Below are 20,132 nucleotides of genomic sequence, written 5' to 3'. Positions count from 1 at the left end.
TGCTTCCAAAAGCTATGAAATCCCCAAGCCAGGGTTGTCACACTGTCCAAGAACAATTACCAGATACTGATATACATGTATTTTCCCTGTGATACCTGATGCTACCGTGTTCAACAACAACTTCAGGTTTTGCTGTACCTTTTGCAAGCAACGGGAGACACAAGCTGATACCATTGTGTGGGAGGTGTCAGGATGCATTGTCAGTGATTGCACTGTCACATCTATATCCTGAACTGGGAATCCTAGCAAGGGTCCTAGCAAGGAAAAGAAAGAAAAAAGCATTCAGAAAAAACAGGCTTTTTTTTTTTTTCTTTTCAGAGTATTAGGACATGCAGAGAGGAAAAGAAAATCAGGATTGATTTGGAATCTCTTATGAATTCTCCCTCCCTTCCTCTTCTCTTTGTTATGCCTAAAGGCATGACTATTTGTCTTATTCCTCGTTTCATGACTTTATCTTTACCTAGCTTTGCCAAAAGAGAAAACGGAATGTAGACTTATACTTTCTTATTTACTTTACCAAAAACAGTTAACGGTCAGAATTTAAAGTTCCTGACTGCACTCATTCAGACAGCTGTTCCCAAACAATTTTTTTAATACACTGAGATATCTAAAATGTATCTGTTGAAACAAGACCTCATCTGAAAAAGTAAGGAAACCTTTTGTTTAACCTAAAGCGGGAGTATCTTCTGTACTTCCACTTTCAACAGAGTGTGATCACGGCAAATGCCTAATACCAACTCCCCTGCAAAGTTATCTCAATTCCATAAAGGATGAACTGCTTCTCTAGTAACCTAGACGAGGGCTCTCAACCAGATCACAAAGTGCGTTGTTAGACAGGGTGGAAGGCTTGAACTGCATCTAAGGAAAAAAAACAGAGCTTTTTTTTCCCTACAGAAAACATGGCCAGATTCATTTATTTAAAAAGGAAGAAAGCCCTCAGCAGTATTAATTTTATATCACTAGATCAGTTTTACTAGATATAAAAGATATTTACTAGATATAAAACTATATCACTTGACTATAATCAAGACTCATTCCACAGCCAGAGCTAAGAACACTTTCCAACTCAAAGCAACACGGAAAAGAAACACCACATGCTGCCTATTCTGCATTAATTCTTATTTATTAATCCACTACCTGTTAATTTTGCTGTGAGGGAGAGTGTTTAGGCTACAAATTATTAAACACGTCTTGTTTTGAATTAAATGTGAAAGACAGCTCTTTAGAGCAAATTTCAAGTATAGACTTTGCAATTATGTAAGACTATCATATTCTTTCACTGATTTAACATAATGAAAATCAGGAAAAAAAATCAGTAACTTATAGAAGTGTGATATTTACATGTTGGCCTCTGAAACCAGTTCCAATCACACCGCTGTGCTCTGATGTCCATCAAGCAAAAGCCTTATTTGTTATCAAAAAACTAGGTCAAAAAACCCACATCAAACTAAATGATTTTTAATCATTGTTGAATGACTTATTAGAAATCAAGTTTAAAACCAAAGGCATTCCGGCTTCAATTGCCAGCATGGCAAAAAGAGTGTTTGGCAATTTTTGTAGTTAAGATAATCCTGGAATATTCCTTTGCATCCAGCATTAATAGGTAATAAACTTTAGTTTTCAAGCTACCAAAGAGATTTTTCCCCTCCTTGAAACATACTGAATTGCTTCTTTGAGAAATATGGCGAAAAGTTATGCCAGTATAGCTGTCATAGCAGCTCTTTACCTTGAATGCATGAATTTGTGATTCCATTTTCTATAGCTCCTTGAAGTTCTTTCGGTAGCACTTCCATGACACTTGGAGCATACTCAATAGCAGGTTTTGTCATTGCTCTGTCTGCCAACCTGGGCCTCACCTCTAGCTCTGTGGTTACAAAGTGTCGTTTATCTCCTACTGTTTTATCCAATACATCTGCAGGGAAAAAACAAACAAAAAGCACACATTTAGAAAAAACTAATGCATATAAGTAACTTTCAGATGAAAGTTAAGTAGTTGAGCCTAATTAAAGGTCATTTCAAGTAAATCAAGGAACAGAACCAGATACAAGATGTTCCTTACATTTACCCATTCACTCCTTTACCTGTGGCTTGTGCAGCATTTAGGATGGTTTCTCTGTAGGCTATCTGAAGAGGTCCCAAGTAAGTTTCTATTCCATATTCACGTTTGATTCGGTCATGAATGATCTCTATGTGTAGTTCTCCCATGCCACAAAGAATAGTCTAGTAAAATGAAAGTTAAGAGGTAGAAAACCTTGCAAACCTATCAAGCTTTTAAAGTGCTGTTTAAACAAGGACTCACAGGCTTTTAATAGCTTCCTAAAAGTATTTCAAATTCTAAGGAGCCTAGAGAGAAGAAAACAGGACTACTTTAAGTCATCCAAACACCCTAAGTGAAATAGCAATTACTGCTGTAGGACCACTAAAAAAAAAAAAGAACACATTACATTAGCTTAGAGAGTACATAATTCAAACTCTTCTAAGCTCATGAAGAATTGTCAAAAACATGCAGAGCATGGGAAGTCCTCCTTTATTCTGTAAATTGCACGTGACTCAATTTTAGTTTGAGGCACACAGCTTTGTACATGGTACGAAGCCATTTAGAGATTCCTTCTCATTCAAGGGAACCTCAATATGCTAAAATACAAACAACTAACCGAAGGAGTGGTCTTGACTGTTCTAAAATAAAGTTTGATTATGAGATGATAAATAGAAGATTCATCTTACTTGTCCTGTGTCGGGATCTAGCTTCACTTTTAAGCTTGGATCTTCACGCTGAAGGCAGCTCAATGCGTTATCCAAGTCTGTACATAAACATCAAACACTCTATCTAAAGAGACTCCGGTAATATGAGAATCAGAATAAAGCCTAAACATCATTTTCCTCCTATGGTCACATTTCATTCTCAGAAGGAATCAAAAGGACCATGGAGAAGCATATCTTTTGTAGACAACGACAACTCAAATTACAAGCAACTTGTAACTTCTTATTCTCTCCAGTAAATTAATTGCATGCTAAGCAGAGCTTCCATGACTGATTTGATTTCTTGAGTAGCAAAATTTAATGACACCAAGCAGGAGCTCTGTTGCACTCTGTGCAACTTTTGGAGAAAGGAGCTTTTTAAATAAAAAAAAATATAGTCCCACTTAAAAATAATGGCTTACTGAAAAGAATAGTTAAAATTTAATCATAAGAGTACAATTTTCCAAGTCATATTTGGCACTTACGTAAAGACATAATTGAACATGCAAGTGCGTCAACAACTCAGTAAAAAGTACTGCTCCTTTTTTATAGACGAGAAAAATTGTCAGCCAGCTCTTATGTGATTTACCTACATATTTAGATGAGTTCAACAAGAAAAGGTTCAAATGCCAATCTTTTTTGTGATTCCCCATTATGTTGCTCAATTGTCAAAGAAAGCAGCTATAAAAAAACAATGACTCAAAAATAGACTCACAGCTGAAACTGCATTTATTCATTTTACAGACTTTGAGGAAAAAACAACTGAGACACCTCACAACCCACTGGCTCAGCCTGTGGGCAGGTGGTTCCGAACCTACATTACGCCTTGCTCCATTCCACTAGACTACAGTAGGACTTGATTTTCCTTCCCCTTCACCATCCATCATGCTCAGCTTTGCTGGAATGAAGATGCAGAGTGTTGGAGGGTGTATTTTCAAAGAGTGAAGCAATCAGGTGTTCTGGTACAGATTCTCTGGGAAGGGCAGTTAAGATTAAAGGTCACACTGCATGGGTGAACCCTAACTAGACTCTTGCTAAGTGAAGAGTTACACTATAGCATATAACAGCACATGCTGACTGAAAAAAAAACAGTTCAAGGTTAACTGTACTCAGAGACGGTAGGAACAGCAAATCTGCATGACTGTAGCAAAACTAAGCATGATAGTACAGAGGAGACAAATGCCTCCAGGTCTTCTTTCAAAATTAGTAGTTATTACGTTTTCCAGACACACACAAAAAAAAACACATTAATAATAAAATAAGGATACTGACAACCACAATCTGAAATACTTTCACGTAGCTACATTGTACCTTGTTGCTTGGCCATTGAAGGAGGTTCAATGGTACAGAAGAAGACAGGCTCAGGAATCTCAACACCTGCCAGCAGAAGGCTCTCCACATCGCTGCCACTCCTCCGCTCTCTGCCAGTATCCCTTCCAGCTCGCTGTGCTGCAGCTACAGCTGAAGCTTTCGATGACACTATGGTATCTCCAGTGGCACTCTATATGTCAACCCCCAGTGACCCACAAGTGACAGGAAGGAGGAGGAGGGAACAAAACAATGAAACCAAAAGCTGATCATTTCTCTTCCTCAAACCATCTGCGCTACACTCCACTGCTACATCCATAAATGGTTACTGTAACTTCTCTACACAAATAATTAGACTGATCTGGAAGACGAAAATATGTGCTCAAGCTTAGACTGATATTTCTTTGTCTTGTTCACTAGATTTTAAATCTAGCATAGCAGTTAAGATATAAAGCCACAAAAGACAGTGTTGGTAAAAGAAATCTTGCCTATGAATGCTAAAATTTGTCACATTTTTAAAAAATTTGTGCAAATGATACCTACGCAGCCTGTTCAGGCACTGAAACACTGTATTAGTAAGCCATCTAAGAGAAGTATGAAACAAACATTCCTGAACTTAAACTGTTGATTTGGTTAACTTATTTGCAACATCACTCTCCTTTCCACTGAGGTCTCTCCATGGCTTTACACAGCATTGGTACTGTGAGAGTTGCAATATAAACGTAAGTTCAGAGCCCTACAGCTTGAATGTTCAATACTTTCCATGTAATCAGCCCTGCATCTCCCAGGTCTATTACCAACATTTGCACAGTGTAATTTTTGATTTTAGGAGTAAGTACACATATACTTCAAATAAAGCAAGCTTACATATTTCACAGCAATCAAGACAAGAACACGTTTGAGATACAGTATCACAGAAGTACAAAGCACACTAGTGAAACAAACTTTCTTTCAGAATAATGTATTTTCAATTACCTGTTTTAACCCAACAGTAAGGGCAATGTTGCCAGGCATTAGTGATGGTATTTCAATTTGCTGATCAGCAAAAGGCAGGAGCAGACGGCTTATTCTCTCCCTACAAATGAAATTCTTGAATATTTCATGACTAACAGACATTACGATGTTACACTAAAGCACATCTTACTCTTACTCACGTGCAACTTTTGTTAATATTATATACAGATGATTGAGGTTTCAGTGAACCTGAATAAACACGAATGAAAACCAGTGGTCCACGACATTTGTCGTGAAGGACTTTAAACGCTAGGGCACACAGGTCATCTTTGTACCACTGCCTGCAAAACAGAAACCACAACAAGAAGTATACTTGTAGGATTAATATTCTTCAAGCTCACGTTTACATAAATACCCACTCACTTAAGAAGCTGCGTGTTTCTTATTGCACTATTAGCAGAGGCAGATTTTTCTTAAAACAAACAAACAAACAAAAAACAACAAAAATACAATGTAATTTATACAAAATATATTAACCTAAGCAGTGCCAGCTCCAAAAGAATGCGTAAGAGGCCATATATTAGAGATGATCCCTAGACCCCCGTTGTAAAACGCCGGTATCCTCAGATTAAAAATAGATTTTAAGTTCTAAAATTGCAAGTTTGGCAATTAGAGATATGCATGCAATTTTAGTAGCACTGGCCAGAGCAGGTTCAGTACTTGAGAATATTTTTAAGTCTGTACATCTTTACTGTTATTTAACATCTAACAGCAGTAAGCATTTTTAAAGATATTAAAGGTTTCTTAATGTTTTTTTAATTTTTCTCCTTTTATGCTCTCCTACTCATTTTCCTTTTTGCTGACCCTGCCTTTCTTCTTGTACTTACAGAAACTCATATGATCGCTCATTAGGTGCGGGCAAGTACATCGTAATAGCGTCCAGTAAAGGCTGTACTCCTTTGTTCTTCAGTGCACTGCCACAGAGTACAGGTACTGCTTTCTGAGCTAGTGTGACCCGGCGTATAGCAGACTGTAGCTGCAAAAAAAGTAATTTTCTGTTAACATACAAACCACACTTTAACCTTAAATGGCATTTCAGCTCTTGGATATTGCTCGCTGTTCACATATCTAGGAAATGACAAGCTCATTTATTTTTTTCCTTTTATTTATAGAAAAGGAAAGACAGAAAATAAAACGTTTACTACAGGTAAAGAGTGCCTTTTCACTTCGTTAAATCAGTGTGTCTGTCTGCCAGTGCATCTATCAGTGTGTAAAAAAAGCGCAAGGACAAACCAACAGACCTTAAACAGTGTACTAAAACACCAACTAAAACATCACTGACATATAAATCATTATCATGTAATCAGCAGCCTTTGCAGCTAGCAATAAGCATTTAGAAAGTGATTCTAGAAACTGCTTGAGAATAACTGGGCTATGGCAAGCAATGTGCACGACAGGTAATAAACATAAATATAGCTATCCACATTGGTCTCGAGTAACAGACTGTACATACTGCCCTCTCAGGGCACTGCAACCTGCAGCACATCAGCAGGTGATGTACAGCCAAGCTACTTCTCTGCCTCAAATGGGAAGGGGAAGAACTGCTTGCAGCAACTCCTCTTGCACACACAGGAGTGCCCAACGCAGGATTTTAAAAAAAGTTATTTTTATTCGTCTTTTCATTTAAAGAAGTTACCGTCACATTGCTGATGAGTTCTGTCAGGTTCCACTTCTCAACTTGTAGAAGTTCCTATGTTCTTTTGTTTTGGACAATATTTTGTGTTATATTTTTAAGTTCTCATTTTATTTATGCAAGCCAGTCTTCCATAGCAACCTTACTGTGAAAGGCCATGTATTCCAACACAAACTCAACAAGCATAAATATGATATTAATAGTAAAAAAAAAAAAAAAAAAAAAAAAAAAAAGAATCATTCATTCACTTTTACCATTAAAAAAAACATGTTTTAGCAAGGTTATCATTTTCACATGAGATTGTGTTTCTAAATTCACCTACAAAAGTCTCTTCATTGTGCTCTAAATCCATACTGGGCAGGTAAAGTTACAGTTTGGTCTGCTAGCACAGGTTTTGTTTGATTTTAATTTTTAGTTTGTTTATTTTAGTGTTTGTTTATTATAAAAATATTTGAAGTTTTTGTGTACCTAAAAGTTAATTTTAAAGCACAAACACAATAAATTTTCTTTTGAAAAAACAGATTTTACACTAAAAGGGTAAATGTTTTGGATAGAAACGTAGGTCAGCTCTGCCACCGTAAACAGTGAGGCAGGACCACAGCCTGAATCATGAGAAGCCCTATTAAAGTCAACAAGACTACCCATGTATGCCACTTCTTGTACTTGCCGTGCAGACCCATATTTATTTAACAATATAAAACCCCAAACGTTTAGAGGTATGTTTCCAAACATAACATCACTTGCTCAACTCCAAACGAACCACATATCCAAATGTTTAGATGCTAAAATAGAAGCCACTGGTTTTAAGACTTCTAAACATTCGAGGCACATCTGCTCATGTTTCAATATTTTTATAAACGATCTGGATGTAGGAATAGAAGGCATTTTGAGCAAGTTTGCTGATGACACCAAACTTGGAGGAGTTGTGGACTCGAATGAGGGTGGAAAGGCCTTGCAGAGGGATCTGGATAGGTTGGAGAGCTGGGCGATCGCCAACCGCATGAAGTTCAATAAGAGCAAGTGCCGGGTCCTGCACCTGGGACGGGGAAACCCTGGCTGCACGTACAGACTGGGCGATGAGACGCTGGAGAGCAGCCTAGAAGAGAGGGATCTGGGGGTCGTGGTAGACAACAAGTTGAATATGAGCCGGCAGTGTGCCCTGGCAGCCAGGAGGGCCAACCGTGTCCTGGGGTGCATCAAGCACGGCATCGCTAGCAGGTCGAGGGAGGTGATTGTCCCGCTCTACTCTGCGCTGGTGCGGCCTCACCTCGAGTACTGTGTGCAGTTCTGGGCACCACAGTATAAAAAGGACATGAAACTGTTGGAGAGTGTCCAGAGGAGGGCTACGAAGATGGTGAAAGGCCTGGAGGGGAAGACGTACGAGGAACGGCTGAGGGCACTGGGCCTGTTCAGCCTGGAGAAGAGGAGGCTGAGGGGAGACCTCATCGCAGTCTACAACTTCCTCGTAAGGGGGTGTCGAGAGGCAGGAGACCTTTTCTCCATTAACACCAGCGACAGGACCCGCGGGAATGGAGTTAAGCTGAGGCAGGGGAAGTTTAGGCTGGACATCAGGAAAGGGTTCTTCACAGAGAGAGTGGTTGCACACTGGAACAGGCTCCCCAGGGAAGTGGTCACTGCACCGAGCCTGACTGAATTTAAGAAGAGATTGGACTGTGCACTTAGTCACATGGTCTGAACTTGGGTAGACCTGTGCGGTGTCAAGAGTTGGACTTGATGATCCTTAAGGGTCCCTTCCAACTCAGGATATTCTATGATTCTATGATTCTATGATTCTATGTTCTTTTTCTAATATTCCTTTTTATTTGGAAAGTTTTACTTCACCAGTTTCAACATGCAACGCCTGAAAGCTCAACTAATTTAAAGCAACTGAAGTGCTACTTTTCAGGAGCTCAGACAAACTGGGTTGACTCTACTTGGAAATTCCATTCGCCTTCCCCTAGAGTCCTTTCAGCATCCAAACTGTCAATAAAAGTCACCCTTAACAAAGGTTAAACTATTTTTTTTTGGTAGTTTTGTTTAACATGTTTGAGAATCACTGTTAGTTCACTACCAGATATAACTCATACTAATTTTGAATGTACTTTGTTTTAAATTCAAAGTACTATAAAAGCTAGTGATTTGTTGATTAAAAATTTCACATCTGCAAAATCATAATCTTCATGTGCCAAAAAACAAAAATAAGTAGCCCTGATATTCAGAATGACAGCTAGTAATAACTTATTTGTAGATAATGAAAGGTAAAAGTTACCTTGTCAGCTGGTATTACGTCAAAATTTTCACTGTATTCTCCTAGAACCAATTCAGCAAATTCATCATCCAGATCTGCAACCTTCAACAGAATAGTTCTGTTTTACTATTTGGTATACAGCAGTTTCACAGATGAGTCACCAGTCTTAGTTATTTAGAAAATGCAGCTAAACAGAACAGGAATCAAGACTTTAAAGACACTGGATATCAAACTCAAACCAAGCAATACTGAAGATGCTTTCCATATATCAGATTCCAACCCAACTCCTATAGATACTTTTCCCAGTTTTACAAAAGTCATTAGCCTTTCCACATGAAAAAATAAAATCCTTCCTTTATATTACAGAATTTAGTTTTAAACAATAAAAGTTTGCCTGTCTCTCAACAACAATGTAACTATTGTAGTAGCTAAGCAAAGTGTGTTAAATAATAAAAAAGAAGATTTTAATTATTTTCTGCTTGATAGCATGTGCTAGGTAGGACAAGCTTTTACAGTCCTTTCCAGTGCTTCAGGGCTCTTGGACTACTTCTGCAGCACGAATCTCCCCAGAAGAAAAAAGCAAGAGCCTTTAGGGAATCAATTTTACAAAGAAATCTATGCAAATAAAGGTTTCAAGAAAACATGGGATGGGTGGAGAACTATCAGCTTCATAAAGCTGCTGTCAGACAAAACATCAGTGGGAAAGAAAATGCTTGTACATCTCCTTGAACCCAAAAAAGCCTGCAGCCATATAGTGTCATCACAAGGATATAACTGAATATATTTCAGACCTGTAAACAAGGTGAAGTCTGAAGTAACCAGCAATTAACTTTTGTGAGAGAACAGACACAGCTGGAAAAAAATAGGCAAGCTTTCAGGGCATTTTGACCTTCATGTCAGAGGCTCAAAGGTCCAAGGGATCTTTTGTGTTTTCCAGCTGTTCCAATTAGCTTTAAAATAATTAAGTACATTTCAAACATTGTCGCATATACACCCTTGTACTACCACACACCTGCTACAACCTTAAGGCACTACACTCCTTCTAGTGGCTATGACAGCAATTAACCAAATACTGAAATGATTCATTTCAGAAGTCTGAAGCGATTTCTGAAATTAATTCATTCAGAAGTCTAATTAAGCCAATAGGAAAAACGTAAGAGATAAAGGAAAGCATTCATTTAGTCAAATGAAAGGCAAGCTTACAAGATGACTAGTAGTCAAACTGCTAAATTTTACATTATTTGTGATACAAAGAATATTAATAGAAAGCAGGGTAAAAAGCAGGGTAAAAAATACTTTATGAACACAAAGTTATCTCAGTTATCACAGCCCTGGCCAGCCTCTTCCTGCTTCAGGAAGGGACTAGAAACCAAAGGGGGAAAGGGGCAGGACAGGACCAAACAAAACCAACACTGTTTTATGAAGCTTTCCATCTAAGAATTTTTTTAAAAGGACAGACTGATTAATAACACTCCCATTTAAAACCTGCGCATTTAGAAAACTAGATTGCATACATGTTTTGCTGAACTTGATGCAATACTAAATGGATCTCTCTGACTGGTGTTTCAAAGGAAACCTAAAGTCCAGCATCCTCTGTCTATGCACTTGCACAACATTTTCCAAAGTTGCATGGAAGGCAAGTAGGTCTTCCAGCAAAATGGATCAATACCTCAGGCAAATGTAACTTTTAAACTTCCCATATTTTCATTTATAGAAGTAAACAGTTAAATATAATCACTACTACACTTGTAGGCCATATAAAAGCGACTGCAGCTTTAGACTGAATAAAAGCAAACAGAATGTAAAATAACTTGTTTTAATGGGAGAGAAGTCTTGCCTGGAACCTCTCAAGTGCAACTAACTTTTCTGTATCATTACATAAATCACACAGAACAATTTGGGATTTCATAATGCCAGCTGAGAGAAGAAAAACAATCTGGACAGACTATTCCAAATGTTCTGCACTGTTTAACAGGCAGTTAACTCCTACTTTATTGTTCTTCCTTTCTTTACTTCTTCTATACTGTCTCATCTGTAGGAAGCATGTTAGGATCCCAGTATCAAAGAGATCATGTTTCTATTGCAATTTCTTAGCTTTACAGCATGACAATTTATGGAAAACAAATATATTCTTCTTATCTCATACAAGTTATCATGGACTTTCTGGATGGATCCGGAACAAGGTTTATGGTGAGATTAAGCTGCCTCTAGCACAGCATTTAGTGTCATTTTGAACAGACTGTGACATCCCATCCAGCTTCTAGATAGGAAGGATACAGATACCCCACAGGTCTGGGTCCTATGTGCCAGGCCTCCTGTGAATGTCCCAAGTGTCTTTTCGCAATTAGGATGGCAAAAGATTCCATGCTAGCTATCTTAATACTAAATTTAGTTTTTATGAATTTTAAGGAGTATTTTCCATTTTGCATATGTGCAGCCAGGGAGTCTGACTGTCTCTATTTAGTGTGTTTTGCCATCAGACGTTTGACAGATGTAGAGTTAAGTGAAGAAAGTGGGAAATTCAACAAGGACAAATGCAGAACTTTGTACCTGGGATGAAACAAATCCATGCACTGACACAGAATGGGGATGAACTACCTAGGAAATAGCTTTGCAGAAGACAACCTGAGGGCCCTGCTGGACCAGCAAGCCTAAGTCAGCAGTGTCCCCTTGCAGTGACAAATGGTAACTGCATACTGCAAGAGTACACCCAGTGGGTCAAGGCAAGGATTTATCACTTTGCACTTGTGATTTTAGGTTCCCTCTCACAAGAGCAACTGATAAATGGTGAGAAATCCGGGGGGATATTAGTAAGGTGGTATGTTGGATTGCAGCTGGAGACCCAGAGAGATGACCATCTAAAAAAGGTCATCTAAAGAGGAAAACAAAGGATGTTAAATGCTGCCTCCTACTACCTACAACCTGAACTGGCGGTGGGACTATTTCAGGGAAAAGGGCCGGATTCTTTACAGGGGCACGCAAGGAAATGACAAGAAACACTGCCAAACAACACTTCACTACAAGGACAATCAAACACTGGGATATGCTGCCTAGACTGTAATTTCCACCCCTAGAGACCATGAAAACTAAGCTGAACAAGGCCCATAACAACATGATCTAATGCTAACGTTAGTCCTGTTTTTATCAGACCACTGCACTAGATGTATCAAGAGGTCCCTTTCAGCTTAATTTTTTTCTACTGTTCTAAGTAACAGTTTTAAATGTATTATGTATTTACTTTAGAACTTTACTTGTTCTATTAAGGTATTTCTAGCATCCTGGACTTCTTGGAACAGGTTGGGATCATCAGTCTCTAGCAGTGGCTTTTGCTCAAAATGTTTTCCGTCATCCAAATCAGAAGTAGGTTTCCAAATTATTTGTTCCTTAGTCACAACATCAACCAGTCCTCTGAAAGTCTTGGCCTCCCCAATGGGCAACTGCAATTAGAATTAGAGAGATGCAGAAAATTAAGAAGGAAGTTCCATTCAAAAGAAAAACAGAGAAATTCCTAAGCTTAATTTCTAAGCTTACCTGTAAAAGCAAAGGTTTTGTCTTCAACTTTTGTTTGATACTCTCAACAGCGTATGTAAAGCTGTATCAAAACAACAGATATTAAGTTACAATAAATTTAATGATACAGTAAAATTGGTTTACATTTCCTTACTTATTGTAAAAATTAATCCTACGATTATACAAAAACATGCATCTGCATAATTGAAGATATGTATACACGGTCTGTTCTGAAAGTAGTAGGACTCATTTTTTAAAAAAAAACATTATTCATGAGAATAGAACAAACTATTAGAATTTTTCAAAGTAGCACCCATCCACATCTACACGCTGCTGCCAACGAGTTTTCCAGTTTTTGTATGCCTCCAGGAACGCCTGGACCGAAATGCTGTTAAGCTCCCTTGTCACAGCCTCTTGAAGTGCCTCTACCGACGCGTGATGCTCCCCCTTGAGCATCAATTTTATTCTCAGGAATAGAAAAAAGTCTGGCGGGGCCAAGTCGGGGCTGTAGGGGGGTGAGGCAGCATTGACACCTTGTGTTGGGCAAGATACTCCACTACGCGGAACTCTGTGTGGCTCGGCGCGGTGTCATGGTGCAGCTGCCAGTTGTTGACGATGGCTGGGCGGACACGAGCAATGCGTTTTCACAGTCTTGTGAAGACTTCCACATAAAAAAACTGCATTAACTGTTTGTCCGGGTGGTACAAACTCTTTGTGGATGACTCCATGTCGATCAAAAAAGCAAACGAGCATGGACTTTTGCTTGGATTTGCTCATTTGTGCTCTCTTGGGGTGTGGGGAAGCAGGGGTGTGCCATTCTGTGCTCTGCCGCTTACTCTCCAGGTTGTATTCAAACACCCACATCTCATCACCGGTCACCACATCCTCCAAAAAGTCGGGCTCCTCATTCACATGATGAAGAAGACCCTGGCAGATCGCTTTCCGGTTGGCCTTTTGCTCCTTTGACAACACTTGCAGCACAAACTTCACGCACACTTTCCTCATGGCTAAGTTTTCTTTCACCATCTCAAAAACTTGGGTTTGAGGAATGCTCAGGTCATCAGCAATCATTCTGATACTCATCCTGTGATCACGGTTCAGTAAATTTTTCACTCGCGACACATTTTCGTTGGTCTTGCTGGTCAAAGGGCGTCCAGAGCAGTCGTCGTCTTCCACTCTTTCCCTACCTTTTAGGAACAGCTTGTGCCACTCAAAAACACCCCATCTACCCATGGCAGCATCACCGTAGTCCTCCTTAATCATGTCGTGAGTCTCTTTGCCCATTTTACCAAGCTTTACACAAAATTTGATTGCGTATCACTGCTCCAGTAAACGCTCCATGATTCTCTGTGACAAGACATTTCGACAGGTGTTCACAGTACAAGAAACCTGCTCTCTTCAACAGCCGACAGCCAACTGCTGATTTTTCCCAGCGTTCCCAATATCCCCCTCCACCGATCCTGCGCGTGCAGACCGCCTCTCGTCCGCCCGTTTGCCCAGGAAAAAGCCAGTCCTACTACTTTCAGAACAGACCAAGTAGGATACATTAACATAATTTACTATCTCTGTGCTTAACAAAACAACTTAATCTTGATTAGATTAGATACTATTACAAGGTTTTTAAGAGTGACTAAAATAACTGTATAAATACCTTGCCCTGTTTTTGTCCATCTTGTTTAAAAAGCAGATTCGTGGTACCTGATGTTTGTCTGCTTGCCTCCAGACTGTCAGAGTTTGTGCCTACACAAAGACACAAAACAGCAACATTAACAAAACAGCAACATTAATACTATAGTTGAACTATACGCCCCCCAATATCTTTTCTTCATCTTATACTGCCGCTGCTGAGGGGCTGAGTTCAGAGTAGAGAAGGGAACTGTGCTGAAGGCGTTATGGCACCCCCTTATCTAGCAAAGTGTATGAACTTCACAAGCAACTTCATCACAGCTCTTCCCTCAGCTGTCACCATGTCCCCTCCTCCACTAAGGGCACAAAGTAACATACCAAAGGTAACACAGAGAGAAGTGTTACAGGGGATCTATGCTGAAAGAACTCAGTAATGTTTAGGCTTAAGACTTTATTGCCAAGGCTTAAGTACACATTAGCAAGCATTTCTGTTGCTACACAAACACCACTAAAAACTGCTGTGGTTACACTGGTAATTTGTGTACTGCTGAGCCATTTGTGATGGTCATTTCTATTTAAAAGTTAAAACTGTACATATGAAAATCAGTTCAGGTTCAGAAGTAGTCTCCTATCAATACATGGACATAATGCAAGAAATTCTCACGTTTAAAAAAAAAAAAAAAGAAACCAACAAAAAACACCACACAACAAAACACACAAAATCACTGCTCTCATTTTTTGTTGTTGGGTGTGGGAGGGTTCAGGCTCGTATACAATGGTAAACTGAACACTGTATTCAAAACATTGAACTTTTCTACAGAATTGAACCATACACGCTATAAACTCAAATTCCAGCCTGCCTACACCTTTTAGGCACTATGCTCCAATGAGCATATTTAAATAGGTCTCTGGGGAGGAAGAAATTCTGGATGAAAATTTATTTATTTCTTTACATGGAATTATCTAATGAGACACTCATTTCTCTCTAGTGATAGAGCTAGCCAGAAGCATTCATGGTAATCTGCATCTATTGACAGCAACAAAAAAAAAAGGCAACAAAAAAACCTACAAACAACAAAAACAGACTTAAGTGGCAATCCCAATTACTTTCTTCTTGGTAGCAGAGAAATTCCTGTACTCTTATATAACTTAAAATTAAAATGTTCAGCTTTCTGAAGCTCAATTTTGACCAATGCATGAATGTAGATAACATATAGAAACATCAAAGTATTATTGTTATTATTTCAGCATCTTTTAAGTCATTAGGAAAACAAAACAAAACAAAACATTACCAGTCATTTTTACCTCAACGCCAGCTGAAGCATCAAACACTGCTACTGCTCCATCCAGGACTCTCAAGCAGCGCTCAACTTCCAGTGTAAAGTCCACATGACCTAAAAAACAATTGAAAGAATTCAAATTCGTCATTTGAATTATGACTGTCATAATTAAAACAGGCAATATCTACAGGTCACTACAGTTTTTTTTTAAATGCTCAAAAACATGTCAATATGACCCTGTCTCCACTTTAATAGAAATACACCCACCAGTCCTTGAAGCACACAGACTGTACCTGTGCTAAATTTAAACAAGCCAGATCAGGCTCCAGGAGGCAGTAATTTGTCAAGGTCAACAGAGCTCAGTACAGGTTTATTTACTGCATCAATTCAACCAATTAAATATTGTACCACATTCAAAACTAGGACCTAGGCACAGCAATACCTCACCTCATCTACTCCCTCCTAGCTAGAGGGGTACCACTAAAGCACGGTACCTGGTGTGTCAATCAGATTGATTCTGTAGTCCTTCCAGTCAAAAGTAACAGCAGCAGACTGAATGGTAATACCACGTTCTCGTTCCTGTACCATAAAATCTGTCACTGTGTCTCCATCATCAACATCTGTGAACAGAAAGCAGGGTTACAGCTGGGTATATAAATCTCTCAAAGGCTGAAGTTGCCCTGGAATAAAGGTGGAGAGAGAAATTTGGAAATACTCTCTGTTTTGTATGTATACAAGCTATGAAAACGGCCCTAGTTCATAGAACCATGTCAGCTCATTTACCCAGGCTCCCTGTCTAAGCAACAAACACTCTGCAAGTCAAAGACCAACAATTCCAACAACATTTTATGTTCTTAATCAAAGAACAACACTGTGTAGAAAAAAAACCACTGCGTATAAAAAAAACGCCAGGGGAGTTTTAGGTTAGATGTTAGGAAGAACTTCTTTACTGAAAGTGTTGTTAGGCACTGGAACAGGCTGCCCAGGGAAGCGGTGGAGTCACCATCCCTGGAAGTCTTTAAAAGATGTTTAGATATAGAGCTTAGGGATATGGTTTAGTGGGGACTGTTAGTGTTAGGTCAGAGGTTGGACTCGATGATCTTGAGGTCTCTTCCAACCTAAAAATTCTGTGATTCTGCGATTAAAGTGACATCACTATGAGAAGCTTAAGAAAATAAAGCAAAGTCCAAAACCATGAACAAACCACACTTTTGAATAGACTGGCTGTACTCGCTGTATATGATCTGATATTTTAAAATGTAATAGTTAAAACTTAATTAAGTTAAAACTAGACTTATGTTAAAAAAGCTACGCAATTTATTATTTTTATTTTTAATAAAAAAGATGCAGCCAAGCTTGCCACCAAGTTCAATCAATCCACTAGCAAAGTATCTTCTAACACTCTCATACAGTAGAGAAAACAGAATTAAATTTAAAAGGTCAAAAGGCAGCATACATAAAGGCTGCCATGATCCTTTCAATATTGAAGATTTCTGAGAGAGTTGATGCTGCAAGGAATTCTTCCTGTGTTAGGGCTTCCAAAATAAATGGTTACTTTTTGGTGATCTGGTTCCCTGACACATCAAAAGGGAACTGGAGAAACAGCCTTGCCAAAAAAGCCAATGAACGATATGTAAAACAAGGAAAGCTTCTGATTAAATGTTAAGCAAATCACAGTGAGCTAAAAATAAAAGAAAAAAAAATGAATTTGTGAGCTCTTAACTGCCTTAGAATGTAAATACAACTGTGTTAGAATGTAATAGAAAATGCATTATAATTTCACTTTATTGCAATGCAACTTTGATACAATAAATATTTATGATAAAAATTCTACCAACAATCCCTAACTGCCTTGTGTATGATTGCTATTATTAAGTCTTTCAAAGCCACTTAAATAAAAAAAAAAAAAAAAAAATCTAACCTCCAAGTGTTCGTATGTATCCAGAATAATACAGCATTCTCTCTGTTGTTGTAGTTTTCCCTGCATCAATATGGGCCATGATGCCAATGTTGCGGATTCTGCGTAAAACAAACACATTACCTTTACTGTGGTAATTTTGTTTTCCAGTGACGTTGGTTCTTGCATAAACAATTCATATCCATTATGATGAAGATGAATCACACAAAATGAGTAACATTTTTCCTCTACTGCTTAACTGATATAACGTACATGCTGATCATGAAGCACGTTAGCACTGAAATAGCAAATTTTCTTCAGATTGGTGATATTTGAGAGTATAGGAACAGTTTAATATGTTTCACTTCTGTAGTAGTTTGGCGTCATTCTGCACCTATCTGCCCTCTCCACAGAGACAAATAGCCCCATTACCTTTTGTCCATCCCTATCCCTAAGCCATGGTGACTAAAGCAGTCTGTTGAATTTATACTCCTTATGCACCAAATCTAGCAACCAGTTTCTCATGAAGTTGTCCCTGATTCTGTTCATCCAAATCTTCTTTTCTGAAGTACCTTGCACAGAGGCTACGAAAGCTACTTCACTGACTCTGCACATCACAGGCTTGTGGTCAGCCCCCATATTCACCTTTAATGGTAGCTGAATTGACACTCAAGACAGAGGTAGTCTTCCAAAAGAGCTTCATCCCTCTGCCATTTCTTTGACAGCTCAGCCCCTAATTACTTTGCCCTCACTACGAAGGCCCTATCTCTGTGACTGAGTGCTCCTGTAAACACAAAGTACGCAGTCCTGCCCATGGTGGTGGTCCAGTTGACAAGAAATTCCTTCCTTCATTTACCTACCAGTGACCACTGTGGACTATGAGTTTCTCTAAAAGGTCAATTTTGATGGTGATTATGATTTTAAACTTTATGATTAAAAAAAAAAAAAAAAAAGATTATGATATTTTATAATATTGGTTATGATTTTGATCTTGAATGTGACTCATATTTTTACCAATCCAAGACCCTTCTGACAGAATGTCAGAAATCTAAAACAGAGGAAGTATTAACTGTTATTTAGAACATGCACTTAATTAACAGGAATAGCAACAACCCTCAACATTGTACCACATCAATTCCCTTTGCTCTCGGTTACATAGGGAGAGTAAGTTGGCATGACATACCTGGATATATGAGGATTAATGACAGAACGTAGAGATTTAACATCTTCTGGAAACAAACAGAACAAAGATTTGTCAGGTTGATCCCAACATAGAAGCAACTGATTTTAAACAAAATCAGGTATATTTACGAAAACGCCTAAAAAGCTTGCCAAAAACAATTCAGACAAAGCCACAACTCATGACAATCCCCCTAATCCCTACCCATCTTAATTTTCTTGTTCCAGCACACTTCACAGCTGATTTTTTATCCATCTCTATGTTTAATTTTTCTCATTTCCTAAAGTCTTTATAGTGTACACCTACAGAGAAAACAAAAGAAATACGAAGCATTTCTTTTCAGTCCTTGATCCTATTAACTATTCTGCACTTGAAAACACAAATTTTATAAATAATGACTCAAAAATATAGTAAAACTTAGTAATTATCTTACTTGTTTTAAAATGAATTCCTACTACTAAATCATAAATTAAATTGAGAGAAATGACAAAATATTTTAAACTGATACCTGGTGAACAACTGTAGCTTCTTTGACCAGTGTTCTGCCATGTCAGGCTTAGGATTTTGATTTTTGTCTTCCTGAAACAGGCATGCTAAAAATGGAAGGAAAAAAAGAACAAAAAAAAAATTTCATCAGCATAACTAATAACTAAATACACTAAGACCTAAATACATGTACAAATAAGATCTTGCAGGAACTGACATTCATTAGACATTTACATAAACTCAAACTGGCACCTAGTTGGAAGCAGAGAGGTATGAAGATGGTAGCATCACTGTTTAAACCAAGTCCAAACCCAGTAACGTTTGGGAATTCTTGTAAAAAATCTATGATATTATCAAAACAACTTGTCAGTAGCCACAGTATTTTAAATATGCCTAAGTATTTGTTTAAATAATACAAATTTAAGTCAAAAATGCTGCGTAATCCAAACCACAGGTGTCTAAAAAAAGGTTAGAAGAAAACACAGCTTCCCCATTCTGACCCACAAGAAGCCCGATTTCAACATGAATTCATTCACGCTGTTCAGATACCAACTCCAGCTGAAAGAAAACGTTTACTTTTTTTTTTTTTCTTCTTCTTTTCCTCACAGAAAAAGTGTCAAAATTTAGGAAAAAAAAAGGTTTACCTCGCTGCAGAGTGTTGATAACTTCAGTGCGCTCATCGGAAGTTTCCTCAGAGGCCTCAACATCCTGGCTCCTGTGTCTCACGCTGTCCCCTGTTAAAAATAAATAAATAAAAATATAAATAAATAAATAGACAGACCAAATGCTTACGACAGAAAGCGTGTGACTGTACTTCTACAGGAACCTGTTGCGGAGGTGGGTTCGCCTTCAGGTGGGGTTACTGCTTTTCGGGTTAAACCTGCCCCAGACAAGCAAAGGCAGGTGCTGCGGGCTCAGGGGGCAGCAGCACAGCACAGGTCCACGCACGCAGGGCACATTGCTCGTTTCTCTGACGATTTCACAGCCCAGGAAGCAGCACAACCCATGGCACAACCCGCACTCACGGTGAAAACGAGCTCCAGACCTCACAGATCAGCGAGGCACGCACCGTTTTCTGATCTTGAAGGAGCGGGGGGCAGGGAAAAGCACATTCTTTGAACAACAACAAAAAAAGATTAAAAAACGACACAAAACCACCACAGCGGGGCCGGGCCCGCCCCGTGCTGAGGCGTCGGCGGAAGGCGCTCCCC

At 38.7% G+C, this 20,132-nt stretch overlaps 1 protein-coding gene across 6 annotated transcripts in view; it reads right to left on the bottom strand.

Moving 5' to 3' along the window:
• The window catches only part of GFM2 (GTP dependent ribosome recycling factor mitochondrial 2), a 21,947-nt gene extending 1,815 nt beyond the window's left edge, over positions 1–20,132 (bottom strand). The window contains exons 1-19 of one of the 6 annotated variants that reach the window (XM_038169829.2): positions 19,748–20,117; positions 19,566–19,655; positions 18,944–19,028; positions 18,439–18,481; positions 17,280–17,377; positions 15,853–15,978; positions 15,384–15,472; positions 14,104–14,192; positions 12,474–12,534; positions 12,194–12,379; positions 8,964–9,044; positions 5,889–6,037; positions 5,202–5,342; positions 5,023–5,122; positions 4,051–4,240; positions 2,725–2,801; positions 2,082–2,220; positions 1,727–1,912; positions 139–254 (exon numbers count right to left, since the gene is read on the bottom strand). In XM_038169829.2, coding sequence (XP_038025757.1) covers positions 139–254; positions 1,727–1,912; positions 2,082–2,220; positions 2,725–2,801; positions 4,051–4,240; positions 5,023–5,122; positions 5,202–5,342; positions 5,889–6,037; positions 8,964–9,044; positions 12,194–12,379; positions 12,474–12,534; positions 14,104–14,192; positions 15,384–15,472; positions 15,853–15,978; positions 17,280–17,377; positions 18,439–18,481; positions 18,944–19,028; positions 19,566–19,628 — 2,019 coding nt within the window. In that variant the 5' untranslated portion in view covers positions 19,629–19,655; positions 19,748–20,117. Of the gene's footprint in view, positions 1–138; positions 255–1,726; positions 1,913–2,081; positions 2,221–2,724; positions 2,802–3,445; positions 3,638–3,674; positions 3,713–4,050; positions 4,241–5,022; positions 5,123–5,201; positions 5,343–5,888; positions 6,038–8,963; positions 9,045–12,193; positions 12,380–12,473; positions 12,535–14,103; positions 14,193–15,383; positions 15,473–15,852; positions 15,979–17,279; positions 17,378–18,438; positions 18,485–18,943; positions 19,029–19,565; positions 19,656–19,747 lie in introns of those variants that run through there. The other 5 variants (XM_038169828.2, XM_038169827.2, XM_038169826.2 and 2 more) reach the window with 5 other exon arrangements.

Source organism: Anas platyrhynchos, chromosome Z (genome assembly GCF_047663525.1).
Source record: "Anas platyrhynchos isolate ZD024472 breed Pekin duck chromosome Z, IASCAAS_PekinDuck_T2T, whole genome shotgun sequence".
Classification (NCBI taxonomy): domain Eukaryota; kingdom Metazoa; phylum Chordata; class Aves; order Anseriformes; family Anatidae; genus Anas; species Anas platyrhynchos.
Note: the sequence above shows the minus strand (reverse complement) of the source record. Positions and strands in the feature narration are given on the sequence as shown.